Source organism: Chiloscyllium plagiosum, chromosome 21 (genome assembly GCF_004010195.1).
Source record: "Chiloscyllium plagiosum isolate BGI_BamShark_2017 chromosome 21, ASM401019v2, whole genome shotgun sequence".
Taxonomy (NCBI): domain Eukaryota; kingdom Metazoa; phylum Chordata; class Chondrichthyes; order Orectolobiformes; family Hemiscylliidae; genus Chiloscyllium; species Chiloscyllium plagiosum.
The window spans coordinates 20,261,755-20,275,466 of NC_057730.1; the positions used below are offsets into that span (position 1 = coordinate 20,261,755).

At 40.7% G+C, this 13,712-nt stretch overlaps 1 protein-coding gene across 1 annotated transcript in view; it reads right to left on the reverse strand.

Annotated features, from left to right (window-relative positions):
- Positions 1 to 1,944: 1,944 nt before the first annotated feature.
- Positions 1,945 to 13,712, reverse strand: part of sdr42e2 (short chain dehydrogenase/reductase family 42E, member 2) — a 38,195-nt gene continuing 26,427 nt past the window's right edge. Inside the window, exons 9-12 of the mRNA XM_043711066.1 lie at positions 11,418 to 11,478; positions 10,946 to 11,019; positions 9,762 to 10,004; positions 1,945 to 1,977 (exon numbers count right to left, since the gene is read on the reverse strand). Coding sequence (XP_043567001.1) covers positions 1,945 to 1,977; positions 9,762 to 10,004; positions 10,946 to 11,019; positions 11,418 to 11,478 — 411 coding nt within the window. The remainder of the gene's footprint in view (positions 1,978 to 9,761; positions 10,005 to 10,945; positions 11,020 to 11,417; positions 11,479 to 13,712) is intronic.

The window sequence follows — 13,712 nt, forward strand, 5'->3', positions numbered from 1 at the left end:
CACTAGCAAACCTCCCACCACCAAGGATACTGCCCCTCAGGTTCAGGTGCAGACCATCCTGTTTATAGAGGTCCCACCTTCCCCAGAAAGAACCCCAGTTATCCAAATACCAGAATCCCTCCCTCCTGCACTATCCCTGTAGCCACGCATTTAGCTGTTCTCTCTCCCTATTCCTCGACTCTCTATCACATGGCACGGGTAACAAACCAGAGACAACAACTCTGTTTGTTCTAACTCTGAGCTTCTAACCTAGCTCCCTGAAAGCCTGCCAACATCCTCAGCCCTCCTCCTACCTATGTCATTGGTGCCAATGTGGACCACGACTTCGGGCTGCTCCCTCTCCCCCTTAAGGACCCGGAAAACACGATCAGAGACATCACATACCTTTGCACCTGGGAGGCTACATACCAAACGTGAGTCTCTCTCGCCCCCACAAAACCGCCTATCTGTGCCCCGAACTATCGAGTCCCCAATTACTATTGCTCTGCTCTTCTCCACCCTTCCCTTCTGAGCAACGGGGACAGGCTCCGTGCCAGAGGCCTGAGCCCCATTACTTACCCCTGGTAAGTCGTCCCCCTCACAAGTATCCAAAACGGAATACTTGTTCTTGAGGGGAACGGCCGCAGGGGGTCCCTGCACTGGCTGCTTCCTCCCTGTCTCCCTCACTGTCACCCATCTGTCTGCAATCTTTGGAGTTACTACTTCCCTAAAGCTCCGATCTATGACCCCCTCTGCCTCCCAAATGATCCTAAGTTCATCCAACTCCAGCTCCAGTTCCCTAACACGGTCTTGGAGGAGCTGGAGATGGGTGCACTTCCTGCAAGTGTAATCAGCAGGGACATCCATGGCATCCGTCACCTCAAACATGTTGCAAGAGGAACATTGCACTGCCTTCACTGCCATCCCTCTAAAAGTAACCTTTTTTTAAAAAAAAATCTGGGTCTAAAGAATAGAACAAGCAAAATGCAGCACTTACCTACTTACCACAACTATCTCATCTGAAAACCCTATACCAGCTCATTTATCTTATTCCTCAGGCTCCATGCATTAAAATATATTCCATTAGCCTTTCTAAACTCAATTCTTTCTTATGTAGTCTGTTTCCTCTCATTTACCAGTCTCATTTATTCACATTTTAAATTCTAATTCTATCTTCGCTTCTCTTCCGTCTGAACCATTTTTCAAGATCTTGTCCATTTGCCAATCTAGTTTAAATCTGCCCTCACAGCATTACCAAACCTGGAAAAAACAAAAGTACTGGATAAACTCATCTGGCAGTGTCTGTGGAGGGAGAGGTTCTGAAGAAAAGAAACATTAGTACTGTTTCTCTCTCCTTAGGTGCTGCCAGACCTACTGACTTTCTCTAGAACTCTTCTTATTTCAGTTTTCCAACATCTACAGTATTTTGCTTTTATTTAGGGATAGCATTAACAAACCTCCCCATGAGGGAGTTGGTCCCATTCGTATTCAGATGTAAACTGTCCAATTTGTACTGGTTCCCCCCGCCCGGCCCCACTCAGAAATGGCCCCAAAGTCTCAGGAATCCAAAGCTCTCCCTCCTCCATTATCTCTTCAGCTAGACATTATCTGCTCTATCTCTTTATTCCTATATTCACTATGGAACTGGGAATAATTCAGAGATTACTACCTTTGAAGTCCTGCTTTTCAATTTTCTATCTAATTCCCTAAAGTCTGGCTGCAGGACCTCACTTCTCTTTCTTCCCACATCATTGGTCTCAACATAGATCACAACCTCTAGCTGTTGATCCTCTGTTTCAGAATCCCTATCAGCCATTCTTTGACATCCTTGACCTTTTACCTTGTCACCCAGGAGGCAACATACCATGTTGCTCAATTAGTCCAAGATTCTGGTTGGACCAGTTTGAACGTTACACCCAGTTATAGTTCTGAGATGCAAAGTCAAATAATGCAGCAAAACCCATGTTACAATCTCAGAGACCTCGTTTCAGTATCTTGCTGAAGAATAAAAAGAAAACAAGTTTTTAATGAAAGAATGAAACCACAAGGTTCCCTGTGTAAATAAGTATATTTACTTCATAAAACCATAATAATTAAATTCAGTCTTAAACATTCAGTTACAATAAAAGTAAGAAAATACATTTAACACAATTAAACTTCCAATCAAGTTTCATAACTCAGTTTGCCTTCTATATCTATTTATCTTACAATCCTAAACCTTCAAATCAACTACTTGTCAAAACCTTGATGATTAACCACTTGGTCTGGTTATTGAGGTAATGATTTGTACATGGGCTAAGATTTCTTGGACCTTCCATTTACTTCTGGGAACGTTGTCCCTTCCAGTCTCCTCTGACCATCTGAAAGGTGTGGTTAAAGCTGGATAATTCTTTTTCAGCCAGCATGGGACGTAATGGAATGAATTACGTAATGGAATGAATCACTTCAAGCTGTAACTTATCTTTTTTTTATAATCTGATTCTAAGGATTTAGAAACTGCAGTGTTTAAATCTGGCCTGGAGGCAGATGATTTTACAGAAGTGTTCAAGATGCTCAAGGGAATGTTCCAAAACATTGCTTCCAATTAAATTGCATATGTGGGTTCAAATTAATAAAGAGGCAAATTTCAAACTGAAAGCAAGAAATCAGGAGTATACTGATTAGCATTAGAATTAGGTTTATTATCATAAGTACTCAAGTACAGAAGTACAGGATTATATGGGAAATCAGGAGATGCAGAAGAAGGCAGATTTCATGAGATGTCAGCAGTGATTCGAGAAATATTGATTTATATGTAAAAGTTTGACTTTTTGATAGGCCTTTCTTTCACCTTTGGCTCTTTTTCTTTTGCCTGGATCGATGCCATGTACATTCCCTTTAAATTCATGCACAGACTAACCTTCTTTGATTCCAGTAGAGGGCACCGCAGCCAAACACTGTAATGTTGCAGTGAGGAGCTCCATCCATTACATTCATGTTCAACCTGTCCATTGTTTCCTGTATATCTGGGGAACTGAAATGACAGCACTGAGGCCGGTATCCCGGCACCAGGTCAGCCTTTATTTGCTAGTGTACAGTACACTGGCTGTGGCCAGCCAGCTTGGAGTCAATCCTCAACTGAGGAGATTGTAATCACTTGTTATATTTAACAACTCCAATCAAGAACCTCATAGTCAACGAGGCCCACGTGGTTCCAATCACTACAGGTACCATCAAGTTGACTGGAAAAACTTGCATTTTAAATACCATCTTGTACAACCTCATGACCTCCCAAAACACTTTACTACGAATTAATTACTTTTGACAGGTGAAGGATAAATATCCAGGACATTTGGAAGAACTCACCAGTGGGATCTTTGATGTCTATTCAAGAATGCAAACAGGAAATCAGTTTAATATTTCATCCAAAAGGCAGCACCTCTGAGAGTGTAGGACTCTCCCATTGCTGTCACCCAACATTCCAGTCTCCCCTAGTACTGAGCCTTTCACAGTGTGATGGTTCCTTGGTATGTCCCCTCCAACTATGCAGTACTCCCTCAATACTGATCATCCAACTGTACAGCGCTCCCTTAGCACTGACACTCTATTAGTGCCGGTTCTATTTCATGGTACTAACTGACAGTGCAACATCCCCACAATGCTGACTTCCCAACAATACAACACTCTCACATTATTGGTCCTCCAGCAGTGCAGCACTTCCTCAGTGCTGACCTTCCAACAGCACAGCACAACCTTGGTACTGATGTTCCAATCCCTATTGCGGAATTCCTTCAGTACTGAACTGGGTATGTCAATCTGAACAAATATCCAGTGTGGCTATTTAAACATAGAATGATAGAATCATAGAGATATACAGCTCAGAAACAGACCCTTCGGTTCAATTCGTCCACGCCAACCAGACATCCTAAATTAATCCAATCCATATTGGCCCGTATCCCTTCTGAACCCTTCCTATTCAGATACCCATCCAATCAGTGTGTAGTTTGATGTTTAGTAAGCTGGGGATCGGGGTCTTAGATTCTCAGCATGAATTGGGAAAGAGATCATTGAATTCGTTTGTGTCCTAGGGAATAAGAAGTTTTCTTTCATTCTTTGGAGATAATATTTAACACTCGTCATCAAATATAAAAATTACTGTGCAAAGTGTGCAATGTACAGTCAGTGAGCAAGCCGCAAGACCTGTATTGTATTACCCACTTAAGGCCAAAGTGCCTAACGTTGTTAAACAAACAGAGTTTTCAGTTGGATTCTCTTACAAATTCCAGGCTGCAGATAGGAAATACACGATAATGAGGCCATTTGGCCCAGCATAATCATGTTAGCCTTTTGAAAGTGCTATCCACTATATCCACCATTTTCCTATTGCCATGCAATTTTCTTCCTTTGAGTCTTTATCCTTTTTTTTGGTGTGTAAGAAACATTTCTCCCCCCATCAGCTAGAAACACACGACTTTTAAGTTTATGTTCAACTAGATTGCTGAGTCATTGCCTGACTATGTTCTGGATCCTGTGTCAATGGGACATTCTCTGTTGCTGGAAAGGTTTCTCTGCAAACGCATTTGATTAGGAGCAGCATTTTTTTAAAAAACTCTGTCAGGTACATCAAGAATATTTGAAAAACTCCAACTGGTACAAAGGGCCGGCGAAGTCTATCCTGTCTCTTTCTGGACTGTATGCTACATTCTAAAAGTGAATACACATTTGATCATTGAAGGAGCTCAAATTATCTTTACAGTACAAGCAAGGAAGAGAATAAAGGAATGATCTAGAAGTGTTTATGAAGATTAAAAGAGTAGGTAGGTTAGACACAGATACACATTTCATAAGGTGGAGGAAGTCCAGAACTAAGAGGTATAATCTCATAATTAGAAGCAGGCTGTTCAGTGATAATATCAGGAAGAAACTCTCCATATAAAGGGTCATGGAAATCTGGAACTCTCCATCAAAAAGCTTTTAAGACAAGGGTGAACTAAAAATTTCAAAACTGAGACTGATAGATTTGTTAAGCAAGAGTGTACCAAGGTTTATGGAGAGAAGTTGGGGAAAGCTTTAGATTCAGTCATGATATAATTGAGAACCAATCTTAATGAACGAACTCTTCCTATTACTCTGATTTAAGAATAACTAAATTAAAATTTCTAAATACAGAATTTTTCTACTTTTAATTTTGGACAAAGTTGAGTTTTAGCAAACAAGCACTAGTGCCTTATACAACCAACATCTTATAAATCTGTATCAATAGATGAAAAATGTTAAGAGTTTATTCACAATTTACAGTAACACACGGATACATCCTCCATTCCTTTCATGGCGATACATGCTGTCAGAACAACTAAAAATATTCTGCGTTTTTTTACTTAAAATAATGGCATTGTAAAGCTGATTAGTTTCAGGAGCATAAATTGCTGCAGACTGGTTAACTCAGGAAATACTTTTACAACGGAACACTAGTATCAATATGTATGATTGATCATGTTAACTTGAGTAGATTTACACCATGAACAGGTGTTGTTACTGCGCCTTTTGTATTCATTCAATTAATTTCACATTCTGAGTAATTGCTCTTCTCTCTGTCAGAGAATATGTCCAACGTTTGCCATTCCTTCATCCAATGTGTCCAATTATCAGCAATCCTCTCCCATTATTTTCCTGGACTAAATTCAACCTTATCCCAGTAAAACCCACTTTCCAAATAAATACATTTTACATACAATGCATATTTTCTTTGAAAAACTCCAGTTTGGATCTGTTGTTACTGATTACCACTCACCAAGTGAGAAGCATTGCATTGGGAAGTGTTATCACAACTTCTGCTTCACACACTTTGTACAGAGAACTGAATCATGAGAAATACCGAAGCTTGTGAAATGATCAGTGTTTTGGGCAAATACTGATTTCACACAGCAATCAATTGAAGCTTACAACTGGCAAGAGCAATGAGGTTAAATGGTAGAAATCAGGGCAAGTTGTAGCTTGAGGGCTGTTTGTTTTCAATAGAAAATCAACAAGGTTTGACCAGGATTATATTTAACACTCACTAAGCGGGGAAGTGTACAATTGGCCAAATTCTGATAAAATGTATGCAATATCCTCTTTGTGGTGGTGATTCTGAGTATACACAATGTCACATTTAACATACTTAAAGCTTGTTTTGTCTTGATCCATTTCATAGCAATGATTTAGTCTCTGTAAACTTGCTGTAATTCATATCTGCTTGGCAAGAGGGAATGGAAATGAGAATTGAGCAGTTTCAATAGCCAGGCAGTATTATTAATTGATTCATGGGATATGGGTGTTGCTGGCACCATTTATTACCCATTCCAATTTCTCTCAAAATTCCTGAATACAAGAAACTGACTTGCTAGGTTATTTCAAATTCACATATAAGGCTGAAAGAACTGTGGATGCTGTAAATCAGAAACAAAAACAGAAATTGCTGGAAAAACTCAGTAGGTCAGGCAGCATCTGTGGACAGAAATCAGAGTTAATGGTTCGGGTCCAATGACCCTTCCTCAGAACTAATTCGAAACATTATCTCTGATTTCTCTTCACATGTAAGACCAATAGGTAAGGATAGTAAATTTCCTTGTTTAAAAGACATCAACAAATCAGATGGATTCATTCAATCATCATAATTTGAATTCCTGTACTCTGTGGGACAGTTGGGACCCATGTCTTGAATGAACCTAAACCGAAGGATTACTAGAAGCATAACTACATACTACCTACCTCTTAGGGAGTGGTGTAGCTACCCAAAAATGTCCTGCTGCTTTCTGAGATCTACTACATATCAAGTTCAGTAAGAGAATTCAAAGAGAGTTATCTGATTTAGAACATATCTTCAGACATGTAAATCCCTGATTTCTCAACCCAGCCTAAGGAGACTTTCCTGGACAATTGTATTTTTATTTTGGAGGCATGGGGGTGGATGGGAGATGTTGTTAGTTGGGTTTAGACCTGTCACTTGTGAAAACTGCACTGAGATGGCCATTGGCACTGCTGGGTGCTAAAAGGCCTGCCTCAGTCTCCAGGGCCGTTTCTCAGTTGTAATAAAAACATTAAAGTTCTGTAGCCTTCATTCATCACATACTCTCACAAAATCCAATGCCCCATCTATACCAAAAAATGTCACCTCATGTCCTTACCTCCATGGCCCCTCATACCTGCATGCCAATCCCTGACTCTCATATCCTCCATGCCAACCAATGACTGCCCCATTCATTCCCATGGCTCCTTGCAGCTCTATGCTATATTAGTTTTGTTTTATTCATTCATGTGATGTGAGCATCACAGGCTAGGCCAGCATTTATTGCCGGTCCCAATTTCCCAGTTAAGAATCAACCACGTTGCTGTGGTTCTGGACTCGCATGTAGGCCAGACCAGGTAAGAATGCCCTTCACTAAAGGGCATTAGTGAACCAGATGGGTAATTCTAACAATTGGCAATGGATTCATGGTCATCTTTAAACTCTTTATTCCAGACTTATATTGAATTCAAATTCCATCATCGACTGTTGTGGGATTCGAACCCGAAGGCTCAGAATTTTACCTGGTCTCTGGATTAACAGTCTAGTAATAATACCATGAGGCTGACACCTCCCCATTGTGCCAGCTTATAGTTGGCCATGACCCCCATTCAATCCTGTGCCCCTTTTTGATCTTATACTAAATTAGTGCCAAGCCATTATCCACCATCCCCCACACCCATTACCCTCTCCATGCTAACTCACACAATATTGGTCACAGACATACGGCAGGAACTACACTGAAAAGAAATAAAGTTTCAATTATCTATTACAAACTTCACAAAATTAAAATAACTTTAATGGATAAAATTAAATTTAATGCATTTAATTCCCACCATCCTTCATGAAAACAGACACTTGTATTAATAATTTAGCTTAGATTAGCTACAGTGTGGAAACAGGCCCTTCGGCCCAACCAGTCCACACCAATCCTCTGAAGAGTAACCCACCCGGCCCCATTTCCCTCTAACTAATGCACCTAACATTACGGGCAATTTAGCATTGTCAATTCACCTAATCCGCACATCTTTGGATTGTGGGAGGAAACCGGAGCACCCGAAGGAAACCCACGCAGACACGGGGAGAATGTGCAAACTTCACACAGGCAGTCACCTAAGGCTGGAATTGAACCTGGGACCCTGTTGCTGTGAGGCAGCAGTGCTAACCACTGAGCCACCATGCCACCCTGTTCCTCAACCAATGTTGTTAATTGTTTTCTCACGACTCAAAGGTCTTAATCGAACTATGAGTTTATGGCATCCCATGCCCACCGCACCATGATAATGATAGATTGTTGAGACAGTCAAGCACTATAATGAAAACTCCCCATGATTATGTCAATAAACATCTAGTGAAATTGGAAACACTTCTTAACTTCAATTTCAGGCTTTTTTTTTCAAATTTAAAGAGCATAGGATTTGAGTAATTTGCTGGATTGACAGTTTAACAGATTGTTGCTTCTTTGTATGCACAGGCAGATCCACCTCTTTCACTTGGTTTAGGAACTCCATTGGGGTTATAAAAGTCAAAAATGTACTTGACCTCGCTAAAGAAGGTTTAGACCTTTTTTCAAATTTGTGACTCCTGTGCATCACATTTCATAATCTCCTAAAATGAAAACTGTTTCTGAGTGAAGACAGCTGTACTTTTAAATGCTCTCTCCTTTGATGAAAATATCAATGCCAGGCTTGGGGGTCTGAATACAGGGCTGTGGAGCTAAGGCTGTTAGACCTTGAGTGTAGAAGGTTGACGGGATATCTGATTCAGGTATTTAAAGTTATAAAAAAGATTCATTAGGGTAGATAAAAAGGATTTATTTTCACTGGAAAATGAATCCAGAACAAGAGGGTATAATTCTTCAAGTTGCTGCTGGACCATGTAGGAGGTAAGTCAGGAAGCAGCTTGATTCTCAACAAATGTTAGTGATAATGTAGAACTTTCTCTTTCCCCTCAAAAAGCTGTGAATGTTAGGCATTAATTGATTTGTGTTGGATAAGGCTAGGAAGTGATGTGCAAGTGTGTAGACCAGGTGGGTCTGAGATATAGATCAGCCAGAATCTATTTGACTGACTGGGCAGTTTGAGGAGCTGAAAGGCCTTTACCTGCTCTGCTGTTCCTACAAGATTTTGTTAAAACATGTCACTAAAAGGGTTTACAGCTATCCTGCAGATCCCACTTTGGATAGTCATAGTTATAGGGGTCTACTGCACAGAATAAAAGAGGCCCTTCAACCCATCGAGTCTGTGCCAGTCAAAAACAACCACCATATTATTCTAAACCCATTCTCCAGCACTTGACCAATAGCTTTGTATGCCTTGGCATTGGAGGTGTACATCTAAATATTTATTAAATATTGTGAGTGTACACAAAGGAAGTTTTACACCATCAAAAAAAATCTTGATAACAATTGCAGGACTAATGATAAACAGAAGCATCAACATATTGCAAAATTAATTTCATAATTTCAAAAGCTGTGTGTTGGGAAACAGCAAGAGAATTAGGGATGTTCAAACTTTTAGTGTGTAACTCAAAGCCAAGATTAAAATGGTTGACTAGAACCATCAAAACATACTACAGCTTACATTTGTATAGCACTTTTACTTCTGAAAAAGTAAAACTTCTGAAGCACTTCAAGTTACAATTTCTTGCAGGGTTTGGGAACACAGTTAATTATTGAAAAGCATTGTAGAAAGTGTGTGAAAGAGCATCAATATTAACCAACTTTCGTGGAAAGACAGAAGCATTAATGTGGGTTTACCTTGGAAAATTGCATTAGTGATGGTCCCTGGGCTTGGGGCTTGGAGGAAAGACAGATTAGGAGGAAAAGAATGCTCAGGATGAATAAGACTTTCAAGAAGAGAGAGAGGGCACTGTCTTGTTTGGGCCTTGTTTTTATGTAATACTCAACAAAGTCAGCAAAATTGTATTTCTTGGGACAATATCCAAGTTGCTTTCTTGCTTTGTCTATCTTGAAGGTATGTGTGACTGCAATGCTTCGAACCTGAGAAAGAAAAATTCAGATCTGTAACAGGCATATTACTTCACCAATCACAGAAACTATACAACACAACTGGCGGCCATTCAACTCATTTTGGTTCTTTAAAGCTCCTTGATTAGACAGAGAGCCCGGACTCTTCCTAAATAAAAGCAAATTACTGCAGATGCTGGAATCTGAAACCAAAAGAGAAAATGCTGGAAAATCAGCAGGTCTGGCAGCATCTGTAAGGAGAGAAAAGAGCTGACATTTCGAGTCTAATTAACCCTTTGTCAAAGCTTTTCTCTCCTCACAGATGCTGCCAGACCTGCTGAGATTTTCCAGCATTTTCTCATTTGGCCCGGACTCTTCCCTCAGCTCTGCAATTTTTTCCATATCATGCATGTAGCCAATTCCCTTTTAAAAAATCACTTTATTTCCAGTGCTCTTGCAAGCAGTGTATTCCAGAACATATCAATACAGTATAAAATAATACTCCTAAACATGCTCTGGGTCTTTTGCCCTCTGGTCACTATCTCTCTAGAAACTGAAACCAGGGCCTACTATTTACTCTATCAAAACCTCCTTAACTTGCTTTGTTATAAGGAGAACAACCTCTCAAGCTTTCAATCAGTCTCTCTGCAGAACTAAAGTCTTCATTCCTGTTTAATTTGAGATTAGCTCCTTTGCATTTGTGCTAACACTTGACATTTTTCCTCAAATGTGGTACTGAGAATTAGAACATAGAACAATACAGCGCAGTACAGGCCCATCGGCCCTTGATGTTTGTGCTGACCTGTGAAACCAATCTGAAGCTCATCTAACCTAATTAGACACCAGCTGAATGATTTATAAAGATTTAGCAGAGTTACTTCCATTGTTTCCTCAGTGAACCTGTCCCCTCATGCCCCAATAAAACAACAAAAGTTTTCAAACCTGAAGATTTCAAAATAACGGTCAATCTTTACCTCATTCCTTGTGAGCAATGGAGAGATTTCTATAATCGGTCTCAGAGCCATATGAAGGTGTTCCATTATTATAGCTGCAAATAAAACAGCAATATAAATACTGACCTGTGACAATGGGATTCAAAGTTGATGGACAGAAAATATAGCCTATATGTGACTCCAGTCCCATACCAATATGTTGACTCTTATTTACCCTCTCAAAGGGGCCAGACTTGTCAACTTTTATCAAACTGTTTCATTTGAAGAGATTTATAATGGGTATCCTGCTATCCACTAACAGCATTGAATGTTGGTGTGGAAATAGTCAGATCGACAAGTTATCCAGTCTCTGGGATGGAGGAGAAGGGGTTGAATGAGAAGCAATGGTTAAAATAAAATTTAATGTGGAAATATATCAAATACACAAACAACATACAAAAAGTAAAATAACTTGAAACCAAATCAAACAATGAGAGATTAAAAAATAAATTACCTGCCATGTAAATGAAGTGGATAGGCACATGAAACCACGGTTTGTAGCCCAACTTCACAAACTAGTGGAGACAAATAAATGTTGCATGAATTCACCGACCAAGTATTTTAAAACACACATTTTCGGTTCATTAACAGCTTTAGGAGCAGGAGGAAGTCACGCATCCTTTCAATTTCCATCTTTTTTTAATGTCAAAAATATACTTTATTCATAAAATATTTTGATGATCTGTACAATTGATGGTGCCATTCATAGGCGCACCTTGCATTTCTTTACATACAGAAATCGGAATTAATCATTCGTATATACAAGTCTGTACATTTACCATCCATATATTTAGCTGAGGCTTCAGCGGAGCCCACTTACTGAGTGGACCCGCTGTTCTTCTTTGGCAGGCAGACATTAATGGTGGTCTTTCCCCAGCACGCCTTGGCGGCAGCTGCCCCAAGCTTCAGCGGGTCCCTCAACATGTAGCCCTGGACCTTGGAATGTGCCAGTCCGCAACACTCAGTCGGGGTCAGCTCCTTTAACCAGAAGGTCAACGGGTTTCAGACAGACCAAGAGTGTTTTTGAGCGAGTTGATGATCTTCCAGGCACAGTTGATGTGCGTCTTGGTGTGCGTCCCGGGGAACAGACTGTACAGCATGGAGTCCCGCGTCACGGCGCTGCTCGGGATGAACCTCGACAAACATCACTGCATTCCTCTCCAGATTTCCTTTGCGTAGGCACATTCCAGAAGGAGGTGTGTGACAGTCTCGTTCCCCCCGCAGCCGCTTCGAGAGCATCGTGCGGTGTGGCAGAGAGTCCGGGCGTGCATAAAGGATCTCACAGGCAGAGCCCTTCTCACCACCAGCCAAGCCATGTCTTGGTGCTTGTTGGAAAGTTCTGCCGATGAGGCATTCTGCCAAATGGCTTTGACAGTCTGCTCAGAGAACCGCTCGACAGGATCTGCCCTCTCCTCTTCCCGAAGGGTCTCAAGGACACTACATGCTGACCACTTCCTGATGGACTTGTGGTCAAATTGGAATTTTGACAGGTGATACGGAACGGTCCAACTACTTGGTTCCATCATTCAATTAGATCATAGCCTGATTTGAAACAAGTTCTCTACCCAACAAAACTAACCATCTCCATTTTGAATTTTTCAGTTGCCCTTGCAGTCACAACAGCTTTTTTGAGGGACAGAGTTTTGATTTCCACCAGACTTTCTGTGAGGAAGCACAACCTGACATAACCCCAAATCAGCCTGGTTTTAATCTTAAGGTTATAACCTCTTGTTCTGAATGTTCCTCCAAACAAAGGAAATCATTTATTTCTATCTACCCAATCAAATCCTTCAGTCATTCAAAACAATTTAAATCACCCCTTAATCCAGAGTTTCCCAAACTAAAATCTGCAGATACAGGATATGCTCACAAATGGGTAACTACCCAGGGCAGTGAGGTCAAAATTAAGTGAGTGAAGGGTGGCCAGGGGTGAGTGCTACTTTCCTTCCTTGTACTCCAGCTCAACTCTTGCTCCTTTCACAGTCCCTAGGCCTTTGCTCTTTCCACAAGTCTGCACTCACCCTGGCTGTCTCCACGGTCAGGCTAGTTACAATTTGGATACAAACCTTTCTTCCAGCTGAATTAGATCAGAGGCTATACATCTGAAACACTATCCATGCCTTTTCTCTTCGAGAATCTTGAGCATGAAAGGAAGACATCCAGTCTCTGATGCCTTTGAAAGAGTTATTCAATTTAATCCCACACCTCAGCTTTCCCATCACTTTGCACATATGTTCTCTTCAGCTGCATTTTAAAATACTTTATGAAAATACTTGTGGAAACTGATTCCATTACTCTGAACAACCTTTGGAATTAAAAAACTTTAAAAAAAGGTCTGTTAAGTTGTCTTTAAATCCATGACATCTCATTACCAACTCTCTTGTCAAAGGAAGCAGCTTCTCTCCATTTTCTTTCATCAAAACCCGTCCAAACCGTGAATTCCTCTAAAAGGTTTCCCTTTAACATTCTTTGTTCCACGGAGAATAAATGAGCTTCTCCAATCCTCCATTTTACTCACATCCCTCATAACGATAAAGCTACTGAAGTCCCAGAAGACCACTCTCTCATACAGACGTTTCTGTGGCCAGCAGAGAAAAAGCAGAATGGTGTGTTGTTTCCCTAGTGCCAGGATCAAGGATGTCTCAGAGAGGGTGCAGAATGTTCTCACGGGGGAGAGGGGCCAGCAAGAGGTCATTGTCCACATTGGAACCAACAACATTGGAAGGGAAAAGGTTGAGACTCTGAAGGG